Below are 24,118 nucleotides of genomic sequence, written 5' to 3' on the forward strand. Positions count from 1 at the left end.
AAACGATTACCATTCACCACGAATACAACTAAGTACGTAGTGTTGGTCAATGTGTCGGCTTTTCGGCACTCCCGCGCACTTGGTCACACTGACCTGCCCAGTTGTTTTTTCACGCCAACATTTACGCTCTTTGGAAAAGGAAACCTTTCTTCGCGAATTTCAAGTAGATCCCGACCAGAAACACACCTGCCCCAGGATGTTGGCCCTCATCAACAGGATCCTCGAGTGGTTCAAGAGCATCTTCTGGAAAGAGGAGATGGAGCTCACGCTGGTGGGGCTGCAGTTCTCCGGGAAGACGACGTTCGTCAATGTTATTGCAGTGAGTATTTTCGCAGTGGGTGTGTGCGAATTCGTGTGCGTGTATGGGTGAGAGGGTGGTTTTTGTGTGTGTGTGTGTGGTGTGCGGGGTAGGGGTGCAGGGAAAGCCGGGGGATCAGCTACCACTTAAAGAGCATTACAAACCCCCCGTGACAAAGGATTGACATAGCGCGGTTCCCCAATGTAACATGGCTTATTTCTTAACTCTTCGTGCTCCCCTTTTCTTTCACTGCATTCATAATTAACGCTGTGCTAACCGCTTTCTTTTAGTGGCAAAGCTTACCGTTCCTGCCGCCGCAATCAATAAACCCATATACCATATATACACATGTTTCCCCGCACAATGACGCCATTATCAGCACTTCGACCCCTGACCCCGCTACCCGCCACTCCCGTACCGCCGCCCTGATTTTTGTCACACATTTCTGCACGCTGATAATGCGACGATCTGAAGTTTCCAGCCTGGAAATCGTAGTTATACTTGCCTGGCGTTTTGGGAGGTGCAGTTACTACTGCCTTTGTGACCGCCTGACTTATGAGTCATGTGAATTCGATTCAAATGTCTGCCCGCATCTACGGGAAATTTGTTTACTCAAGTGCTCCTAAAATGGAAATATTCCCCTGATTATCACTGTTATTAGACTCTAATTCCATGTTTACACTCACATTCAGATGCATTAATGTAATGCTCAGGCTCGGATTGCAAACAAACTTGCGGGTGGCGGTAATTAGTCACTTTCCCCTTTTCCCTAGTAATTGCTAACAAAGCGTTCTTCGAGGGAAGCTTTTTATAAACTTTTAGTTTCGTTCTTTATTTAAATTATTATACTCTTCGATGTGCTGCGGTTCGCACTTTGATACCAACTAAGTTACACAAATAGTAACATCGGGAGTAAGAATTAAAGATTTTTGTGTTAGAAATATACAGATTATTTAAACTTTAGTATGCTATATAAAGTATAGTATAGGGGCCTTGTTTTATAAATACCAAAAGGTTTAAAAAGTTTTATTTAAGCACATTTTCAAAAAGTGAAACGAAATTGTGTGGATTTGGATGCAGTCCGTGTAAGAAATGAACTTTTGACACGAGTCTTACATTATTTTTGACTGCATACTTTTAGGCTTTTTTCTTTGCAAACCAAGTTGGATTTATGTATTTTATGTAATTTTGTTATAATACATTTAAGTAATTGTAATATTTAACATAAGCTTATGTGCAACTTATCTTTGGTTATTTCAGTCCGGCCAATTCGCTGAGGACATGATACCCACAGTTGGATTCAACATGCGCAAGATCACCAGAGGCAACGTGACTATCAAGGTGTGGGACATCGGCGGCCAGCCTCGATTCCGATCCATGTGGGAGCGCTATTGTCGGGGCGTTAATGCGATTGTGTAAGCAATAATGCTACTCAAGCGAGAATGAAATGTCAGTTAACAGTGTAATGTATTAATCAACAGCTACATGGTGGATGCAGCCGATCTGGACAAATTGGAGGCCTCGAGGAACGAGCTGCACTCACTATTGGACAAACCGCAGCTCGCAGGCATTCCAGTGCTCGTGCTGGGCAACAAACGAGATCTTCCAGGCGCCCTCGATGAAACCGGACTCATCGAACGCATGTGAGTGTCTTCAAATTATTAAAACTATTTTACAAATTGTAAACTAACCATCCTAAATAAATGGCAGGAATCTATCGAGCATACAGGACCGTGAAATCTGCTGTTATAGTATTTCCTGCAAGGAGAAGGACAACATTGACATAACGCTGCAGTGGTTAATTCAACATTCGAAAAGCCAAAGTCGTTAGATAACGAACATCCACATACACACAACGCCCTACCCTCTACACTTACACACTTAGGCATTATATCTCACACAGAACAACTATCTATACATATATACACTAATAATAATTTGCAGAGTGATGAACAATGAGCAAAGCCAGCAGTAAGCCAACTATTTGGGGTACAAGATTGAAAAACAAAACTAAAACACACAGCGAGTAATAACAATGCCTTGAAAAATCTGTTTGTACGTATGGTAAAAATGTCTGCATGTATGTTATATGTGATTTCGCAGTGCAGGGTTCGGGTGCTCGACTTTCTCGAATTTGTAGACTCACAAAGGGAAGATGCCTAAGAAAATTCTGTGTACTTTGTACTTTGTAAGTTTTGTTAGTTAATCTATGCCGAAGCACACTCAAGAGTATACAGCCAGTTAGTATTTCATTCTAACTTGATCGACCCTATATAAATATAAACATGTGTATGTCGCCTCTACAAATTTCGTTGGTCGTCTCCACGTTTAGTTAGGCTTATGTTTAATGTTTATTGGTGTGATTATATACATATTATTTTTATTGTTTTTGTATTCAATATATATTTTACATTTCGCTTACATGCTTCGATGCGAATTACTTTTAACTGGAATTTTTGCTTAGCGAAAACTGGAATGCGAAAGCAGCGGAAAAGCATAAATTATAAAGACGTTTTAAACTATAAATATATATTTAAACAATATGAATGTAAATTCAATTAAGAAAGTGCAAGCCATAGTTAAAGAAATTCCATGATTGATTGTAAAATACGCAAAAAAAAAACAAATTGTTGAGATTTTCTAGCTGCAGCCCAAAACGAAATTGAGATCCCTAAGCCTTGTCACGCTTTTCCTATACTCATTAACATTCACCTAGTTAATTATGATAATTTATATAAAACAGCAATGCAAATTATAAGCTACAATAACCAAATTTGAAAACTGAAAACGAGCAAGGCATACAAACAACAGCGAGAAAACGAAACATAAATGAAAAACCAATAAAGACAAATTATAAAAACATTACAAAACCCCAAGTGAGCCTCATAAATTACAAATAACTGAGATTGCGCCGATTGCGAGCATCAAATATTCCAAACACTTGTTCGAATGTAATTTATAGAGGCAAGACGACCAGCATTAGTCGGCCACCCAAATGCAGGCGTTGCAGGCTAACAGTGATAGATGCAGACAGCCCTATGAACGCATAAATATCGGGAAGCGAGGAGCAACGAGTGCCATGGCCCTTGGCTAATTAGATATTCTGTGTGCAGAATCAAGGCACTGCTACCGGAGGATAGCGATGGAGGGGAGCAGGTGGACAAGGGCTCCGACTTCCAGGAATACGTGTCAAGCACGAGCCGTGCGATTGTGAGTGAGTCATGCTCAAATACTTTCATGCACCATGTCGCTGTAGCTTCCTGCTTCCTTTGGAAGTCCGAATGCGCTGCAATCATCCTGCCGCCCACAGGGCGCGTTCGTTTCCTAAGTCTTTCGTTTTGTCGCTCGCCTCATATTTCAAATTGCGTTAATTACTCTTTTAAATGCGGGGTATTAACAGGGCCAGCGATAAGCATCTCTCTTCGCAGCCATTTGCCACAAGCCAAACATTCGGCCATAACTCGAGGCGAATCTGCGAAAAAAAAATATACTGCTAACGACGTGCTCGTAAATTTTCATACCAAAACTATAAACGAGCATCAACAAGCCGAAAACATTTACGAACATTACGCATATGCCGTCTGCTTAGATGTCGTATAAAATCGTAAAGACCAGTAGACAGTGCGGTTCATAGCTTTAAAACAACTAAAAAACAACTACTGCACATTAAAGTGATGAAAAAAACTGTTGGTTATTTGTCATTGTATAGACGTATTCATTAACTGATTACTTGAATTGCGAGTGGTTTTATCTGATCTGAAGTTGTCGACGATGGCAAATCGCATCGACTTTTCTATGGTGATTAATTATTACATTTAATAGGCACTGATTGCAGACTTAATTGGTTAGACAAGTGTAAATCTTTCAAATAAATGGTTTGATACTCTATTCCTTAACTTTATGAACCCCACTGTATTTGACGTGTAAAATAAAAATGATATTCTTGCTGCTGCCACAAAGGCAGACGGTGCTTAGTTCTTTCTGCTTAATTTTCAGCGATTTGTGCGACTTGCGCTGATTATATAATGACAAATAAAACATGCCCAAACAACATTTAAATTTCTTGTAGCTGTTTTTTACTTTTTCGCAGACCCCATCGAGCCAGATCCATTCATTTGTATGCGCCACAGTTGCCATCATCGTGACTCCTTTGATGAAAAGCCGTCAACAAATGCAAAAAAAATTAATGATGGAAATGAAAACAGAACACAACATGGAGAAAAGAATGAGCAAATCAAATTAACAAAAAAAAAAAACTAGGCGGGGTGTTGCCCATAAATTTACGCAGAAATCCCTAATTTATATATTCAAGATTTATTAATATGTGGATTGCAGTCTCTTGGTGTTGCTGCTAGTCGCTGGAGATTTACGGATTGGTTTCTGAGATGATAGCTTTTCATTAGAAAAAGGTAGATGTGGTCACTGATAGCTCAATATGTATCATCTCTTATAGCAAATAGCTGATAAGGTAAGACAACCGCCATCGATCGCCATTTTCTAACCAAATTGTTCCTAAGTATATTTTAATTGAAGGCCCCACAATGGCTTGCTGCACGAGGCCACCAAAAGTGTGTCTGGCCCGAACATGCTGTGCCACCTGAAAAGTTCCTGGAACTGTGGCATTGGACCCCTGCCCAGAAACAATAACCCCAAGCTGGCATAAAGTTCAGGCCTTAACAAGATGGAACAAAAGGCTGTCTGGCTGGATTGGATTGGATTGGATGCTGATGGTGATGGTGAGGCTCTACCGCGTACTCGCCAGACTCGTGGGCAACAGTTTTCATGTTTGGCTCTTATTTTGCTTTATTTTTTCTTGCAGACTGTCAGTAGCCGAGTCCGGAGATCGGGAGATGGTAAGTTTCCGCGCAGGGGGGGTGGCAAGGGTAAGAAGGCCAAAACGCGACGACAACTTGGCTGACAAGCGGCCGAATGCAAATAAGTCTCGTAGCCGGCTCATTTCTGCTGAATTCGCCAAAACTCCGGACTGCTGATTTCCACCTCTGGCTTGATTTATCTGGCATTTTATTGGCCAGCGCCATTTGCCTTCGCCTCGACGGCCTAGACCATAATTTACGCATCTTCCTGCCAATGTTTTGCGTTCGCTGTTTATGCCATCTTTAGGACCGGCCTAATAAAGTTCTCTCAGGTGTGAAAAGGCCTCCACTTGCATACGAGGCAGCTTAATTGATGACAACATCTTGGAATTTTCGTTGGTATTCCGATCCGAAGTTGTCGCCACTCCGCCAGTTCTTCGATTGCCTTTTGCTCTTGGGCCCAGCTGTTAGCGCTGACTTGGCTCTTTGGCCGCTCGGCTTGGCTGGCCAACTGAAATCAGTTAAATAATGAAACATTTGCACGATACTGGCGAATCGGAATCGGAATCGTATCGCGCGCCAGCTCGAGCCAGGCTTTTTGGCCAAGGATAGGGAACAGAAAACGGCTAAAACGGCTAAAACGGCTAAAACGGCCAGCTCAACGGCAGCGAGCAGCAACAATCAGCACAATCCGCAGTTGTATGGTGCTACATATCGTACAAGATTTCCGGGAATTGAAAACTGCTAAAAATCGTGTTTGATTTTATACGTTGCTGTTGTTGTCCGCTCCTTATGCATGCAATTGGGGGGGAGATTTCTTTCGGTGGAGAAAGAAGGGACCTGCAGCATCTACGATACGCGTCGTGGTTCAACATGCAATCGCAACAAACGAAAGCAGCTTGTTAACTAATTAAAACCAAAATATATGCAAATCAAAGGCCCCAAAAAGAACCCAAAAGGAGTCCTCAACGTCCTCTGCCTTTTTACCTTCCCGCTTTTTGTTTTTCTCCGGAGCTAAGAGCTCAGCTACTGTTTTGCGTTGGAGTTGGAAGCTCTGCCTTTTTTCCTCGCCTTTTTGTCAGCGATCTTTTTCGGGGGCAATTAAGCGGAGACAACGAAGAGTCGCTGCCATAATGCTGCAAAATCGAGAACTAAATAGCACAAAGAGCATTGTGCAAAAATTAATTGCAACATTTTGAGCAGGGACCACCGCCACCGCGCCCCCCTTTTTTTATACTCGTGGATCCTGCTCCAAATGCAATCAATTCAGTATGGATTTCTGGCGAAGCAATCGAGGCGGATTTACGAGTCGCCTGCATTTTGCCTTTTCAAGCCAGCCATTTGGCCCATTGTCGAGTGTCCCCCAGAGGGCTCCAAGATGAACCTGCACCGGGAGAAAAACTACTGCACTTGGACAGCAATCCGGTCATTTATACTTCAGCTTCTTACTACGAGGTGCGTTGATAGACATAAACATGAGTTAGAACTTTGCTTGAAACAGCTTTTCCGCTTTCATATGGTATAGTATGGTGTGTTTTATTATCAGTGTAATGATGTGGTGGTGGGTGAGCAGCTCCATCCGCCGTCGTGGTCTTGAGTCTCCGACTTAGGTGCGGACATATGTAAAACAAGCCATGAAACAACCGGCTGGGAGCAGGACTCTCCGCATTCGCATTCGCATTCTCATTGGGATTGAGATTCAGTTTCGGAAGTGAAATTTATTTTGCATACGAGTCTTCGCCCCACCGAGGAGCCATTGTCTTTTGTTTGGCTACAGCGATGCGATGCACTCTGCGAATGGAGCAATGGAGGAGCACTCTGTGGGGTCACCGGCAAGTGCTCCTGGGAAACTTTTCGCTCGGCGCATATATCAGGAATGGGTTGCAGGAGCCAGGAGCAGCCGTTCGATTGTCACTGGGAAATTATCCAATTTTGTGGTTTGCATTCAAATTGAGCACCGGCGGCTGTCAATTTACCAAAGGCCCAGCGACCAAGGAGCATACGTTCGCTGCAGAGGAGGGCATGTGAAAGGAAGAGGATTCGGACGAGTAGCTGTCATGTTGATGAATGCAATTGGCAATTGCCCCCGGAGCGCTGGTGGTCCCAATTCGCTGCGGTTTAGTTCGGTTTTAACTGCGCTCGCGGGTTCAGCCCGAAATCATAATCGCGATCTGGCCGCGATCCCGATTTCGAACCCTTCTTTTTTTTTTGCCTGCTTCCGGATATCCAGACCATAGGACCATAAAATGCATGGCCAACGCCGTTTATTAATTGCATCAAGATCAATTCGCAAACGCCGTCAGCATTAAGGCCAAAGAAGAAAAGCATAAACAAAGCAACTAAAACGAAACAACAGTTTGATAAGAAATTTCACTAATGAGTATTTACCTTTTGGGAATGGGCTGTGGCTTTGGACACGGCCTATTTGGGGTTGGGCTTATAACTTATAAGCGCACGTTTACGTTAACGGGGCGTATGCTTAATGCTAGATTAGTATCGCGAATTTCATGTGCGCTGAACTTAACGGCTGATCGCTCATAAAATTAATCAAGCTGCTTTAGGCTACTTTAATGTTTTCAGCGTTTTACATTCTCCACACTCTAACAATTTCGGGGTACTGACAATTTTTTGTGCGACTTAAAAGGTAAATTGGTGCTACCAAAGCAAGTTAACTTATTAAACTTAACTTACTTCGAAACGAAATCTAAAAGCTTTGCCTAATATCATAAATTACCCAAATTATTTCAAACGATGTGGGAGAATATAAATAAAGGTGGGCGAAATTTGTAATTTCAACCAGAACTTTATTTTAAAATAATAGATATGAGAAGGACTTTATATATGTACATTCCCTTCGCCAAAGACAGGGCAACCAGTTCTCGTCCTCTGCCCATTAGCTGCGACTTGTTTCAAAATGTTGTTAATATTTTCACATACTTTGGTGGGATTTCCTTTCCCTTTGCTGGCTGGCGGTTAACAAATTGCTTTCGTTATCGCCGATTTCGATGCAGAGCAAGTTGAATGCACTTTCGGCTTTCGAACTCCACTCCGGGTCTTCGATGCGATTGGAGTTGGCCAAGGAGTCTTGGCCGGGACTCACGTACAAGTACGAGGACCGATCGGGTGGTCGAGCCATTTGTTACATTATAAAATATAATAAATTTCAGCTAGATGGCGAGCGGAGGAGCAGCAGCTAGATAAATAATGCACTTGCCCATAAATATCCTGCTGCCGCCTGATTGACGCCTGACGTTTGTCATGGGCCGGCAATTTGCATTGGGTTCATTGGAAAATGTCAGCTTTAATTGAATTTGCACTGACGAAAGGCTTCGATTTATGTCTCCCCGGCGTTTCGTAATAAACATGTCAGCCGCAGTTTTCGATCTTTGCCCGCGTCTCGGCCAAAGATTCAGATTCAGCATTTGGCTTTGGCTTTGGCTTTGGGCCAACTAATTTGAGCGCTAGCTGGGAACAGTTTTTCCCTCCCAAACAGGATGGACCGACCGAAAACCTGCTTGGTCGTGGCGGCTGCGGAGGCTGCTCCTCTGGTGCAACTGGATTCCGGAATCCGGCATCGCCTGCCCCTTGCACCAATCCCAGACGCTAGCTTAATGCCATAATTTATGCGCACAACTCGCTTTCGATACCGCGGCTCTGGCTCTGGCTCCGCCTTTTGGCCAATCAGCGGGCGCGTTTCTGGCCATGTCTAGGGCTGGCTAAAACATCCGCTCGCCTGCGGAGCATCCGCCATCTACACATATCAGAGGAAGTATGCCGCAGGGCTCCAGAAATTAACCAGATTATGTTAAGATATTTATTTAAGATATCTGTAGGTGTCCTATGTCCTATATTGATATGATATAGTTATAACAAAAGCTTAGCTCTTAAAGGATTCAAACCCATACACTACCTTTTTGTTAACCCTGCCATCGTAGAAGTGAGTTCCTTGGTGAATTACTATGTTCAGTACCTCTTTTGGGGCTGTTCTCTAAATTTATTCCCCACATAAACACACAATTAAAATCCACCTCGAGTGCAGGATGCTCCCCTCGTAAAAGACGTTTGACCTCAGCGGAAACATGAATTACACATTTCTTAGGTGCTCAAAATTGGGCTCGCAGGGAATTGCACCTGCCTGGATAACCTGTGGCCAGGATGAAGCAGTAAAAATGCAGCGCGTGCCGAGTATGCCCCAAATAATACAACACAGTAGAAACACACAAAAACCGCCAAAAAAAAAAAAAAAAATAAAAGCAGAAGAACCAGGAAACATTAAACCCTGAAACCGAAAGTGCAAGGTGCAAGGCTCAAATGTGGGAATAGCCATGGGAATGGGAGAGCGATCGGCGCGGGATAATTGAATTAAACCCAGCCATTGATCTACAATGATCTACAATGGGCCTAAGCCGAAAGGCAAGCCCTAAATGCAAACCCTCGACAAACTCCGGAAAAAAAACAAATAGTAGCTGAAAATCCACAATCCTAGGCGGCTTAATGAATTTCTCGTTTTGCGCTTGAATGGCGAAAACCGCAACACATTTGAAATGCGTACAGAGATTTAATGCCCCAGTGGACATGTACACACTCTTACACTCGAATGCAACCCCAAGTGGGATGAATTGATCTAATCGGATCTCGACTGAGCGATCGCTTTGTCAATTGCCAATTGATCTTTTGGGCAATTGATCCGCTTTCTATTTCGATTTCGATTTCGATTTCGATTTCGTTACCCTGGGTGGTTTCCATTTGTTTTTCTTTCGTTTTTTGGGGTGCGTGCTGTGGAGCGGGAATGGCAATAAGAAAAAACAGTTGTGTGCTCATCAATAAATTTGCAAATATTGCACACTTATTCACGGTGATTGTCATCTAAATGTGGTTTTAATTGCCGGCATTAATTAGTGGTCAATCGGCATAGAGATGAGTGTTTGCCATGCGATAACCACTTGACTTACATTACCCACATGCACACTTAATTGTGGCTTAAATCCGGTTTGGTCATAAACAACGCTCGCCTCGGCCAAAATTGATTCTTAGCGTTGTCAAACTTTATGGACGGCATAAAAAATCGAATCAAATCAGCTCAAATGTAAGGGGTTAAGCCGCAGGAATCCTCGCAGCCAGGGCACGTGTAAATAAATTGCTTTCCGATGGCTTCTAGCTGCAAGTCGGACCCTTCCACTTGACCTGACCGCTGGCCTTTATCAGTGACCAGGCCAGCAGCGAAAGGGTTGCGTCTAATCCCTGGCAATAAAATACAATTTTGTCCAGGCGCAGAATGCATGCCAAATACAGTGGAGCAGCTCTAGCGCGGATTATTGGATGGAAGAGACAAGATGTTACACAAGCTACACAAGCTTCTATTGTCTCAAATGTTATGATGGCCTTCGGCAACTGGTTAGAACTTAATGAGTATGATGACCAATTTAAATGCTGTTTTTGAAATTTATAAACTGAAATGTAATTATTTTGATTACCAGTTGCACCGTTTCCTTTGAAGCAGATTTATTTTTATGATCTCATAGACTTATATAAAATTTCCTTTTTGAAAGCGAATGTCATTTATGGAAGCTGCACTGTATATCCTCCTCAAAGGGATATATCTTTGCTTCTCCTCTTGTTGTTGCTGTTGTGTAAATAGGAATTGAACTGTGAAGAAGCGATGCGAATGACGTTTACTTTTTATGTTTGTTTATCGCTGAAACCGAAAGCTGGACACTCGCCTCGAGATCCCATCCTGACCACCCAACCACCCAACCACCCAGCCACCCCCCCACCCACACACACACATATATCGCACATCAATTTCAGGGATTTTGTTGTATTTTTTCGGATTTATGCTGTCGGACTTTTGGCAATTGGATTTTTTTCTCAGCCATTCAGCTGTGTAATTGACTTGGCCAGGAGATCAGAATACGGCCGGGAAACTATAAACTTGAAAAGTTATAAACTTAGAAGTGCGGGCCACGTATAATGACGGCCATCGCGTGATCATCTGAGGAGGAGGTGTTTTTATAGGGCCCGAAGAGGGCGAGGGGGAGGGGTGTAGTTTTATGGCTTATTACCGGCCTAATTGAGGCCATTGTCATTGTGGGCTCTTTGCGGATCTGGCTGCAACTCGCATGTCGCCTTCGGGTTCGGGTTCACTCGCCCACTTAATTGACATGTGCGGAGTTTGTGTGTTTGGCGAATGACAGCTTTTTGGGTGCTGAAACCCTGAAATGCTTTAATAATATAGAAAAAAAAACAAATAAAACTGAAATGCCCGAGTTGCACGTGAGGCGACAATTATGCAGTCCCATTTGCCTGCAACATGTTGCCAAGTGCCTTGGATGTGGGAGAGATGCCTCTTCCGGGCATTACACATACTTTAGATGGTAGCTGTGATTAAGTAACATGCTAATACTTGTTATTAATACCTGATGGGGTTGGAATTTGAGAAAAATTGCTTGCTTTTGCAACATATTTCCCCAGAGCTAAGGAGCGAAGATTTCCGATCTAAATCTCATTAGCTTCAGAGAAAATGGTGTCTTAAATGTTTTGGTATTTTAAACTCAGTAATATAAGTAATTTAGGAAGAATATATGGTCATCTACTAATCATAAACAATCATGCAAGGTACAAATTTATTCCCGCTCATAATTAAATACTTTTCTACGAAGCATTCCATTGGAATGCAGTGGCAAGCTGGTAAACAAATTTCGAATGTGGTCAAGGTCTTTTGGGCCGGCTCAAAGGGCTCCCTATTAGGTTTTAACCATTTTCCCGCGTTAGATGTGCCTATTGTAAATGGTTCTCCACGTAACTGGACGCAAAGTGGCATAATTACATGTTTCGATGACAAATGTTAGGCCTCCAGCCACCGGCCGGATCGAAAAAAACAGGGAACCTTCTTCATTAGGGATGGCGTTCTGGAGGTAGGGGTAGTCCCGAGTCAAAGGAATGCTGCACGAATGCGCGCGATTAACTAGCCATAGGAATGACCAAAAAACCGAAAAAAAAAAAACGAAAAAACTCAATAGCATAAAGAACGCAGAAGGAAACGTTGCAGTCCCGGTTTCCTACCACAATTGCATTTTTGGTTACATTTCGCTCACGTTTCAGCTGCAATTAAAAACGAACGAAAGGGAACCAACGCGAGGAGGGGGCGGAGAGGTGAGGGGGAGGGTTGTGCCGCGCTTAGCCAACTATGAAGATTTAGATAAGCGTCTCATTTTCCTAGCAGCTTGCCCAGGGTCCAGTTCTCTGGTCAGTTCCCGTTTTTGGCCTCTCCACGTTTTCCATTTCATTTCATTTTCAGTTTCGTGTGGCACAGGGGCGTGTTTTTCCACACACACACACACCAAAAATTGTCGCCTAAAGTGCTTGACTATGGGCAGGGAGGGAGTGGGGGGAATCGAGAGGGTGAGTGGGTGTTCAAGAGACCTTGAATGTCCTAGGCTTGCATTTAAACTAAATAAACAGGCCAAACTTTAAATTAAGTAATACGTTGAACTTGTATTTTTTTCATCTGTTTACGTGCGAAACTATTTGAGGTTTCAAGTGCTTGCGCTTTTAGAGTTTCTTAATTAGAGACTCAGCTTGGAGTGGGGCAAATAAATAGCGGGAGTAAGTAGGGTGCCCATAACAAATTGCCCGAACTGCGCACCGACCAATCAAAACTGATCCGCTTACTTGGTCGTGGTCGTTTGTAATGATTGCAAACACAATCGGACCATGTTGATCTCGCCAGCCTGCGGTTCGCTCCCTTGGCAAAGAAAGAAAATGCTTTTCCACAGAATTTCCCTCAGTTGCCCTCAGATCATGACTCCGGGGGCCTGCGGACTGCGGACTGCGGCCGGCGGATGGCGGATGGCGAACTGCGAAAAAAGTGCATAGAATTTCAACCATAATCGCTGCGAGCGACTAACAAACCAGCAAACAAGGCGAAAACAACACAAGTAACAACAAACGGCACAAGCAAACAAAGAGCGGCAAAAGGTATCATCATAATCATAATGCGCATAAGCCGCCATCCCAAATGGGCGGGGGGCAAAGGGAATTCATTCCAGTGAATTCGCAATTCTGCGAAATCAAATTGCACAAATATTTCTCTTATGCAATGCACCAGGGGGATACAGCTGGCTGGAGGTGGCGGGTACGGCAGAATAGCTAGCCAGAGATCCCCCACCTGGATCACTAACTAAGTAACTAAGCCCCAGACTCGGAGTTCGCTCAGGCTCGCTGCAGTGTGGCCATTGTTAGACGCAGATGCAGACGCAGACTCACAGACACCAAAGCCGCAGATCTTGAGCATCAGAAAGTTTGGGGTTTACACGTCGGAGAAGTTGAAGATTTGGGTTTAGTTATATAGAGAGCCTTCTTAAAATGCACATGCTAATGAAAAACTTTTTAAGAATAACTTAGAAATTTGTATATATTTTATATATAGTTCTTATTTTAATGATGAAAAGAAAAATTTATACAAAATAAATACTTCAGTCGCCCCCGGGTGGACTCGAACCACCAACCTTTCGGTTAACAGCCGAACGCGCTAACCAATTGCGCCACGGAGGCATTGATCAGCGAGAGACAAAATTGATACATGAAATTAAGGCGAAACAGCGAGAGAGTCCAATTTTTAAAAAAGTTGCCATAAACTATAAATAAAAGTAGTGTGGCTGAGATTATGCATTTACTGCATGTAAAATGGGTCTGTATTACAAATTCAGTAAGGGGTTTGTTTATAACAAAGTGAACAGATGAAGGTAAATGTGAAATTTTATTTGTTAGCGTGAAGAAGAACAATTCTGAAAGAGTGGGGCCTTTAACTATTCAAATATAAATGATAAAAACATGTGCAATTTTTTGAATGTTAATTATTTCAATAAAAAATATAGAAAAAAAAATAATGAAAAAATAATCATAAACGATCCTGCCAGGAGTCGAACCTGGAATCTTCTGATCCGTAGTCAGACGCGTTATCCATTGCGCCACAGGACCGATGAAATCTTCTGCGCCAAACACCTGTTCTTAATAAGGTAAGTTAATGATGTGTATTGATATGAACGATACATAAAACTACATTTGACTATTGCTAAAATTTGTTTTTTATTAAACTATTTTCTGATAGACAAGTAAAAGTAGTGTGATTTTAAATACGCAAAATACAAATAAAATATTAGTTATTTCCGATCCTGCCAGGAGTCGAACCTGGAATCTTCTGATCCGTAGTCAGACGCGTTATCCATTGCGCCACAGGACCGTTGAAATGTAACGGAAAAAATTTTTTTTTATTAATTTTAATCGATAACAAAAGCTATGTAAAAAAAGAAAACAATTTGTCTCGATTAATTTAAATAGATAACTAACTAAAGATACGCTATATCTTACGGAAACTATTTATAATAATCATATAATCATATACGATTCAAATTTTTTAATATGCATTTCACAAATTAAAAAATTGTATTTGTAAATACGTTTAACATCGATCCTGCAAAAAAGTTTATCTATATATAAAGAAAAGAAGATATATAACAACTTCTTAGAATTCAATTCATTAATATCTTTCACTAATCAGACACGTTACCACCAAAAAAAGACGGAAAAGATTATCATAATTTTAATTGTTGAGTAAATATATTAAAATCGTACTTAAATGCAATATATACATATTTTACCCTAAGTTTTTTTTTAAATAATTTATTTAAAATTTAATAAAAATATAAAACAAAAAGTTAACCCGATCCTGCCAGGAGTCGAACCTGGAATCTTCTGATCCGTAGTCAGACGCGTTATCCATTGCGCCACAGGACCGATGTAAATTCGCGGAACACGACATTTTTATTAATTTAAATAAAACAAAAATTTTAATTTTAAAGTTTTATATTTCCTGAGGTATAAATAGTTATAGTTTGTTTATATAGTTTAAATGAATTTAAAGTTTAATTACTTTATTATTAGAACAATCCAATTAAAAAAAAATTTTTTGCGATCCTGCCAGGAGTCGAACCTGGAATCTTCTGATCCGTAGTCAGACGCGTTATCCATTGCGCCACAGGACCGATGAGCTTACGAAAACTTTGAGCCAACATGTAGCCGGAACACTTGTTTCTATAAATAGACCCGAAATATTCATTGATCTTGTGCTCGTCTTTTTTGGGCACTCTGATCTCATTATGTAAATTACCATACTTAATTTCTTGATAGACGGCTCAAAGATTGAATTTCGGTAATCGTTAAAAACTATTATCATAAGCTTTTTATTAAGGTGTTTCCGTTTTGAAACTGAGCTATAGGATCATCTGGTTATTGAATGAAATCGTTTTAGTGTTTCATATCGGGTTACAAAAAAGAAAATTATAACTTTTCTGTGTTAAATGAGCATTTTGTTGCCAATATGAAGCATAACAAGATATAATGCTATAGTCGAGTTAGAGCTAGTGGAAGTGAAAACGATTCGGTAGAATTTGGGGAGAAGTAATAAAATAAAAAAAAACTTAAAATTGTTTTAAAAGTGTGGGCGTGAGAGTTTTGTGCGGTTTGTGGGTGTTAGAGTGGGTGTGGCAACATTTGGATACCATAAGCTTGCGCTGCGTCTATGTCTCTGGAAGCTGCATGCTTAATCTCAACATTCTAGCTTTTGTAGTTCCTGAGATCGAGGACTTCATACGGACATGGCCAGTTCGACTCGGCTATTGATCCTGATCAAAAATATATATACTTTATATGGTCGGAAACGTTTCCTTCTGCCTGGTACATACTTTTCAACGAATCTAGTATACCCTTTTACTCTTCGAGTAACGGGTATAAAAATGACATTTTATCTGACAAGAAACGTATCTTTACTATGTATGATCATCAAGAAAAACTATATTTATAAAGACTCTCTTCACAATCAAAACCTTGCAGTTTTTCGTAGATATCAGAACTCCCAGGTTCGTGTAAACCTGTAGAGCGTCTTTCAGTCTCCCGTGAACGTGATAAGCCCAAATCAGCCGCATCATCATCATCTTCGCCGTCGTCGTGGTGGCTGGTGTTGGCGTTGTTGGAGCTGTTGCCATCGTAGATGCTGGAGTTGCAGTGGCCCCCATCCCAGAAACGGGTAAGCCAGGCCAATCGGCATCGCAGGCCATGGAATTACAGCATCTCTAATCTCTCGACAATTGTGGGCGCGCACACCGAGAAATCATGCGAAAAGGAAATGGAATCGCGAAATGCAACTGCATCGGAGGAGGAGGCATACTCGACTAAGGTGGAGGAGGAGGCGTGGGGCTAGGTGGTGGAAGACCCCAAGCAGTCTGCTAAGGTCTGTTAATGCTCGGCTGTATCTTTTTGTTTTTGGCCATGACCATGGTCCCCGATCCCCGATTCTCGATTCCCGATTCTTGATTCCTGATCCCTGCCCCTGATCGTGTCTCGTACTTCTAACTCGAGAGAATTCTTTAAATGGTTCTCGTAACAATTTTTCCCTGCCATCCTCCTTTGGATCTGTGTTTCCCTGCACTGGCTTCTTATTATTTTTGTTCGCTCTTTTTTTTGGTTGAGAATTTTTCTGTGGCCAGCAAATGAATCATCCCAGCTGGAGCATGGAGGAGCTCCTCCCTGCTGTGGCGTCGAGTGCCGGGCACTGTGAACAGTCCGTGTTCAGTCCTTAGCTAAACTGCGAGAAACATAAAATCCCCTCTATGGATATTTTTTTTCATTACTTAAGGAGCGTATATATATATAAATTTAGGAAATCAGATGGTTTGAGTTCTGAGCATGCTATTAGCTTGTCTTTATAAATTAATGTTAGAGGCTGCAAAAATCAAAGCCGATTCAAGCTACACATTTTCGTTAAGTGCAGAGAGAGGCATCCAGATGGACAGGGGAACGGGGGAGGTGGCCTGCACAAGATGTGTGAATTTTTTCGGTTTTCGGTTTGGTACTAAGACTGGAACTCGGACTGCGAATAAACTGAAGTTGGGGCTGTGGCGAAAAGAGTGAAAATTTATTGAGCTGTGGGCGCGCATTATTCATGCACTGCATTCAGCTAAGTCGGTCCATCGCCGGCCACCAAACGGACGGCGATCCGGGACCTGGTCCCAAAAGTAGGCGACACCAGGCCGAGCTCAGGATCCCGGGACTTCGCTTGGGGACTTGGCCCGTCGCCGTTGCCGTCAGTTTGGGTTAACAGGTTAATGTCGTCCACGGTCCGAATAAACCAAAAAAAACGAAAAAAAATGAACCGAACTATGCATTGTTTTGGCCTGGCCTCCAGGGTTGTAGCTGCGATCGGTATGGAGACCGTGACCACATCGAACCACTTATCGCCTGTCAGAGGCACTCGATGATGTTGTTTGGCCCCTAATGATGACGAAATTTAAGCCAACAAAAAAAATCGAAGTCAGCCAACTTTCCCCGCAATTGGCTATGAAAGGTTGCCAGCTTATCACCTTGCCTGGAGTAATTACACAAGATATTATGTCGGGAACAATAATTCGTTGTGACATAATTCTCGGGAAATGGAAATTTATGCCTCCGTGTTCGCAGGACAGCTTCTTGGCCATGCTCAAAGCGCATTTATCGTGCAGCATCAATAAATTCTCCCGAGGCAGAAGCCTGGCCAGAAGAACAGAAGACCAGAAGACCAGCAATCGCAGGTATCAACATTTCATAATATTTACAATAAACATGCAACTGTGTGGAGTTGCAGCCAGTAGGGGCAAAGGGATTTGCCAGGAGTTGGCAACAGAGGAGCCAGTTTCTGGCCACATTTAGCGCATCATGTTGCGTGAAATTTGACACTTTTGGCCGGGATGACGACACAAATTTTCACCGCATCTTGGCCAGACAGACGGGCAACATGTTGCATGTTTTTCCCTCGGTTTTTGTGTTCATCGTATTTATAGAATCCCTGCCACTCGCAGAGCTACCGAATTTATGTGCCTTTGTCATATTTGCCAGGCTCTTCTTTAGCCTCGTCCCGTTTGGTTTTTGTGCGTTTCTTGGGCTTTTGTGTTTTGTGCGTTTGCTTAACAATAATACACAAATATGGCCACTGGCTGGTTGTCAACAACTAACCCAAAGGCCAGTTAACCTCTCCACAGCCTCCATCGTCATCTCCTACTCCATCTGGCTGGACCAACTGCAAGCACTGGCCAAGAGTTTGGATTAAAGCCAGGCTAAAAAGGCAAAGCCTCGTTGCATGTGGCATGCAAAACGCACACAATCAAGCGACAAATTGATCGCACTCCCAGATAGCGCCGGTTCTGGACAGTGGTGCAAAAGGTTCTCAACCCAGAGGTTCTGGACAAACTAACCAACCCTAACGAATCGGGATTAGGCCGCTTCATCCGTGAATTTTGCTCATATTCAACATCGCCATTCTTCGATCCTGTTTCTTACCTTTCTAATCATCCCTTTCACCCTAATTCAAATTTTCATAATATTCTATTTGCTTGTAGAATGAAATATATAAGGATTTATTTACAACTGAACATTGACTTGCATCCACTGTGGCAACTGCTGAGTATGTAGCCTGTATGCCATTCCGTGGCACTCATAGGCCTACCTACACAGTCTAGGAATATCCTGCCTTGCCCTGATCCTCCCATTGAAGCCAACGAGGTAACTAATATCTGTTGCAATTGCCAATGCCAATTTTCCTATTTAATATGCCACGAATTGACATGGGCCGTTGCCATTAAGCATTTGATATGACCAGGCTCGGAGCCACAGCACCATTGGACCATTGGCCATGTTTGGAGTTGGGCGCTGGACATGTGATGACATTGCATGGGCCAAAACGAGATGCAGTTACGGTTGCAGTTGCAGTTGCAGTTTCTGTTCCAGTGGCAGTGGCATCCGTGCCTAATTTAATCAAATTAGCTGAGAAACGCAGTGGAATGAAATTGTTCGTTCGGCCAGAGCGAGGCAGAAAACTCATTACGTTAATCAGTTGATTGTGCGAATGTAAAACAAATTATGACAGAGCTGCATATGGCCGGGCATATGGCAATTTCTATAATTAATTCCCACCCCGCACCGCCCGAGCGCTCGAGCAAATGCAATTTGTGCAATTTAATTTCATTAGAATAATTCTAATTAGGGCAATGAGTTGTAGGTGCTATCACAGCCAAACAATCGTTTGACTAAGCGCCAGCTCTGCGAATGGGATGCAACTGTTTGTGAGCGTGTGATAACGGAAATTTAATTGAAACTGTGGCAGCTTTTGTAAAATTATTGGAATGGCCAGAAAGCCAGAATGCCAGAATGCCAGGAACAGCCAACCAGCGCGAGAACCAATTACATTTAACAGCCGACTTGACCGAGCACCCAATTCCCAAAACCCAAAGCCCTAAGCCCAACCCAAACCAAAACCGAATCCCCATTGATGCGCTGGTGTCCAATGATAAATACGGCTAATGGAAGTCACCCCCACAGATTATAATGTTTGTTACCATCTAAATTGAATTGCAATCGAGGCTCGCTGCTCTTGGATCGGTATTAAAATTCATTTAAATCGAATCGAATGGTAGAAGCCATAACCTGGCTATCGCAGCTAATCATCTAAAGAAGTGTTTTGTGTGTGTGTGTGTGTGTGTGTTTGTATCTGTGTGTCGCCATTGTTGGGTGCACATTTCCAATCAGATAAACACGCAGCCGAAACGCACGAACTGAAACTGAAACACAAACGGAATTACGAAATCCACAGCAGAAGGGAGGAGGACCTCCGACCGCCAGGACAATGAGGAAGTGGTCGAGGACGTGGTCGGAGGAGCATTGTTCCCTGGCTCCTCGTCCTCGTTGTCACTAATTAGTTAATGCATGGCCAAATATTTGCTGCTGTCTTGAGTGCGAGGAGCCAGCACTCAGGCAAATTCGATTTCTATTCAGCTGTTTAATCACTGATTCGCTGGAATTAATGCACTATAATTGATGCTTAAGACCAAACTAAGCAAATAGACTGGTTAGATAACAACATATTAGCTTTTTAAGTATGCATAGAAAAAAAAGGAACCTTTCACAAGAGAAACAGGAGATAAGAACAAATGGATCATCTTAATTTCGCCTTTCCAGATTCTATACATTTTGCAAAACATTTATATTCTTCGATTTGCTCAAATCATAAATTCAGTTGCTGTGGTTTGACTTTAACTAATTAGTTAATGCAGGGGTCGCCAGAAATATTTAATGGGCCCAGCAGAGAGCAGAGCTTACCCTAATAGACCTACCCCATCCACATCCATTTGGCCAACAACAACCCGATCCCTATATCAATCCGAAGCCCAATCCCATAGATAGACCCATTGATTTACGTTCATATTTAGTGCGGTTTATTTATGTCGTTTGTTGCATGTTCCACAACTGGTTTCAGGTGGCGTGCCCCATTATCATCCCGTGGCGAGTGTGTATCGGTGTGTGAATTGGTTTCCCATTGGCTGAACATATGCCCACTGCCACGCTTATCTGCGATGCTGATTAACTGATTTATATGGCTGGTCATTGCTTATGCATTGATCACCGTATTTTTTCGTCTGATGGACTCACTCGAATTTTGGTATTGGAATTAGACTAACAGTTTCGGTTACCATTACAATTGACTCGTGACCTGTGCGACACATTTGCATGTGTCTGTTGGCCGTTTGGGTTTGGGGTAATTTCCAAGGCACCGGCTCGAATGACTTATTTTGTTTCAATTATTTTGTAATTATATAGCAATTAGGTTTACCTTTTTCATTTTACTTTGTTTTCGGTTAACTTTGTTATAATGACAGAGGACAGTGCCTAGCACGTTAAGCTCATGTGATGCTGACGAATCAGGCCCATATAAGTACAGTGCGTTTCGGAGCTGTAAGGCAACGTGCTGGTATTATTCTTAATACTCTTAATACGAGTTACTCAGCTGGATAAGTCACCAACGTCCAATTCGCATGCTGTGAGATCTTATCTTATGATAGACGTAAAGTAAATCTTTTAAATATGTTTTTGAATCACAAATAATATTAGTTAGCGTACTCTGCCATTACTTACACTCCATTCACGGACTGTCCCACCATGGCTATATATTTCAATAACTGAACGGATCGGACCTGCTTGACTGCGTGGCCGTGCCGTGCACCTAATTGCTGTCCCAATTATTTCAATGCCCAGAGATATACTCAGTCGATAGGTTCGCATTTATTTTATTGTTTGCAATTGGGAAAACTGATAACGAAATAAGTCGAAACAAAAACCTTGGCAAGGTGCAGCGGAAGCGGATGCCAAGTGACAAAGGCCCAAAAGGGGTCATCACTGCAGTTTGCTCGACTGGATGCCGGATTAATGGCCGGCTAACACGCGTCCGCTTGGGAGTTTTCCTGGCCCATCATTCAGGCCCGGCCATCAAAGCCCGGTAAAACAAAAGACTTAGACAACGAACTGTGTTCTTATGGCACATCACCGAAACACCACAACTGCGCTACGAACATGCCATTTCACGCCTCCAAACAACTCATAATTCATGCGTTCAATGGCCAGCAACAAATGCTGCATAACAAATGACCAACATAGGCCAAGAGTATCCAAAATTGAGGAAATCAAGGCACGTTTCTTGTGTAGCAAAGACGCATCGAAATTTAAAGGGCAATTCATAAGCATAAATGGCCATTATAGAGACATCATTGCGGGCCGGGTTTTGGATGCCAGCTTATTGGATTTATTACCAAACCAATTTCGATTTTCTGCCCACTCATCTGAAAGCAATTAATCATCGGCGGAGCCTTCAGTTACCGTTCCTCAATTAGAATCGTTTTTGTGTTTTTTTTCTGTATTTTTATATATATTTTTTTCTTCATAAATTATTTTTATTTATTTTTGTGATTTTTTTTGTGGATTTTTCTGGTGATTGCCATTAAATTTAATACAATTTTCCATTTTTTTTGTTTCGATTTTAAATAAACATTAGTTTTGCTTTGATTTATATATATTCAACTATCAATATGGCCAAATTACAATACATTTATCGTTTACACTTAGCACATAATACATCATATTTATATATATATAGTTTTACATATCGTATTCTGTTTATAAACATACATAAATTAGGTTAGGACTAATCTGGCTTTATACACACAACTTAGGGGATTACTTTTATGTTTAGTTGTATCTTCTTTTTTTGTGTTTTTTCTTCTCTTGTTTTTACTATAATTATACAAAAATTGCTAACAAATGTATTTTACAAATTGCCTTTAACATTTAATTTAATTAAATTTATTACATTACGTTTAAGTCTATGTACGTTTTTAATGTTTATGTGTGTATAGTTTTAAGACTTAGGCATTAACATTGAACATTTAAGTGTGTGTTTTTAGTTTTAAAAGTTGACGGCGGCCTTTGCTTTCAATCAAAAAGATCTTTCTCCTCCTTAACTGTAATATTAATGTTAAATTTATTTTACAATTGCTACTGGCGCGCCCTAGTGAAATTTGTTATGTTAATATTTATATATAGATTTTACTTTTTGTTTATCACGTCTGTTTTGTTTAGAGTCTAAGAATTTTACTAGTTTACAGTAGGCATACGCTCTAAAGTATTTGTGCAATTTTCAATTGCATTTTGCGAATTAGGACAAGCAACTTCACTTACATCTACGATCTTTTCTTTTATCTTTTAATTTATACAAAAATGTTTATTTTTGGACGTGCATTGTAACTGTTTATTGTTTATTGTATATAATAATTTTAGTTCTCTGTGTGCTTGATTCTCGTTTTCTGTTATATGTACACAATAAATATTTATGAAATTTCCCCTCGCATTCACTCATTCTGTTTTTATGGCAGTTCATAAAGCACAATTAAATACGCTGAATTTGCGGCGAGAAATTAAATTAATTAAGCGAAATATGAAACATAAGGAAACACTATACAAACACTCACAGAAAAGCCATAAAGGAAAAATAAAATAAAAGTAATGTGCAGCCCTTTAATTAATTTTAATGGGGCTTTTGTTATTGCTGCCGGCTCTCGCCTTTTGGCTTTTGCCTCGCCAAACAACAAACAACATCAGCAGCAACAACAGCGACAAAGCTTAAATAATTAAAAATTGCACGCAATGTTTACAATTAGGAATAGCCAGCGTTCGTCCAGTTTGCCACACCACCCACACTCCATTGGATTATTATTTATTTTGCTGGGATGTCAAGGGCTCGGTGCCACTGTCAATTGCTGGCCAAGGAGTCCTCAGTTTGGCATTGTGTTTTGTCAGTTTACTTCTTGTTGTCTTGCTTGGTTGTGTCTCCAGGCCACCTCCATCTCCATTTGCTGCTCGAAGAATTCGATTCAGGCGTGGGGCAAGTTTGCGGCTCTAACTGAACAGATTGTTGTTCAGGTTGTTCCCGCTCCATCACGTGTAGTCAGTGCGCCAGGTGCCCTGGGGGGAAAGGTGGAGAAAGGTCCAGGTGGAAGGTTAGTAAAATTCAGCAGTAGGAATCCGCACAAAAGTTTGCACAGAGAAAAGGGTCCATATTTATCAGGAAAAAGCTAGTTTCAAATAATAGAATATAAGCTTGTTTAAGTTTAAATACTGATTCATTTCATTGATATTCAAAGAGTGTATATTAGAATGCCAGATATTCCTTGCTTAGCATTTTTAAAATGTCTACTTGTTGCTCCGCCCCCAGCATAAATATGTACTGTTTAAATGCATTACATTTATTTTGTTAGCTACTTCATTTTTCTCTGTGCGAAAAGCTTTCCCCACAAAGCTGCCACTCGTATAAGAATTCTCTTCTACTCACCATCGAACTGAGACCCAAGTGGTAGGGCTGCGAGTGGGGCACCACCGCTCCGCTGAGAGAGCCGGCGGTGGAGAAGCCGCCCTGCAGTCCGCTCGAGGCTCCCAAAGCGCCCATGCCGCCGGTGTACCAGCTGCCGTGCATGTGCGCATGTGCCGGATGCAGTCCGCCTGAGAGGTGTCCATGTTGTGCTGGAAAGAGCGAAGAGAATGGGGGAAGAACCAAAGTTAGTTACTCCAACGCCAAGGACATTGCACGCGGCTCTTT

General features: G+C 41.8%; 2 protein-coding genes and 5 non-coding genes across 8 annotated transcripts in view; 1 reads left to right on the forward strand and 6 right to left on the reverse strand.

Annotated features, from left to right (window-relative positions):
- The first annotated feature begins 43 nt into the window (after positions 1-43).
- On the forward strand, positions 44-3,094 carry LOC6552933 (ADP-ribosylation factor-like protein 8). The gene is made up of 4 exons (XM_001980974.3): positions 44-319; positions 1,559-1,713; positions 1,780-1,941; positions 2,009-3,094. The coding sequence occupies exons 1-4, from the start codon at positions 50-52 to the stop codon at positions 2,127-2,129; spliced, it is 708 nt and encodes a 235-aa protein (XP_001981010.2). The 5' UTR covers positions 44-49; the 3' UTR covers positions 2,130-3,094.
- A 10,497-nt stretch (positions 3,095-13,591) lies between these two features.
- On the reverse strand, positions 13,592-13,665 carry Trnan-guu. Its single transcript has one exon. It is a non-coding gene; the product is annotated as a tRNA-Asn (tRNA).
- Positions 13,666-14,018: 353 nt separating this feature from the next.
- Trnar-acg lies at positions 14,019-14,091 on the reverse strand. Its single transcript has one exon. It is a non-coding gene; the product is annotated as a tRNA-Arg (tRNA).
- A 189-nt stretch (positions 14,092-14,280) lies between these two features.
- Positions 14,281-14,353, reverse strand: Trnar-acg. Its single transcript has one exon. It is a non-coding gene; the product is annotated as a tRNA-Arg (tRNA).
- Positions 14,354-14,834: 481 nt separating this feature from the next.
- On the reverse strand, positions 14,835-14,907 carry Trnar-acg. The gene has a single exon. It is a non-coding gene; the product is annotated as a tRNA-Arg (tRNA).
- Positions 14,908-15,082: 175 nt separating this feature from the next.
- On the reverse strand, positions 15,083-15,155 carry Trnar-acg. The gene has a single exon. It is a non-coding gene; the product is annotated as a tRNA-Arg (tRNA).
- Positions 15,156-22,479: 7,324 nt separating this feature from the next.
- The window catches only part of LOC6552927 (GATA-binding factor C), a 33,524-nt gene continuing 31,885 nt past the window's right edge, over positions 22,480-24,118 (reverse strand). For both annotated transcript variants that reach the window (XM_026983709.1, XM_026983708.1), the window contains exons 8-9: positions 23,855-24,042; positions 22,480-23,487 (exon numbers count right to left, since the gene is read on the reverse strand). In XM_026983709.1, coding sequence (XP_026839510.1) covers positions 23,461-23,487; positions 23,855-24,042 — 215 coding nt within the window. In that variant the 3' untranslated portion in view covers positions 22,480-23,460. The remainder of the gene's footprint in view (positions 23,488-23,854; positions 24,043-24,118) is intronic.

Source organism: Drosophila erecta, unplaced genomic scaffold, assembly GCF_003286155.1.
Source record: "Drosophila erecta strain 14021-0224.00,06,07 unplaced genomic scaffold, DereRS2 tig00000000-arrow-pilon, whole genome shotgun sequence".
Classification (NCBI taxonomy): Eukaryota; Metazoa; Arthropoda; class Insecta; order Diptera; family Drosophilidae; genus Drosophila; species Drosophila erecta.

What these genes read in the sequence shown, in the direction of transcription:
- LOC6552933 (XM_001980974.3), top strand. Translation starts at nt 50, where the DNA reads ATGTGTCGGCTTTTCGGCACTCCCGCGCACTTGGTCACACTGACCTGC. An exon ending in CGTTCGTCAATGTTATTGCA is followed by an intron (nt 320 to 1,558) that starts GTGAGTATTTTC and finishes TGGTTATTTCAG; the next exon opens with TCCGGCCAATTCGCTGAGGA. An exon ending in CGGGGCGTTAATGCGATTGT is followed by an intron (nt 1,714 to 1,779) that starts GTAAGCAATAAT and finishes ATTAATCAACAG; the next exon opens with CTACATGGTGGATGCAGCCG.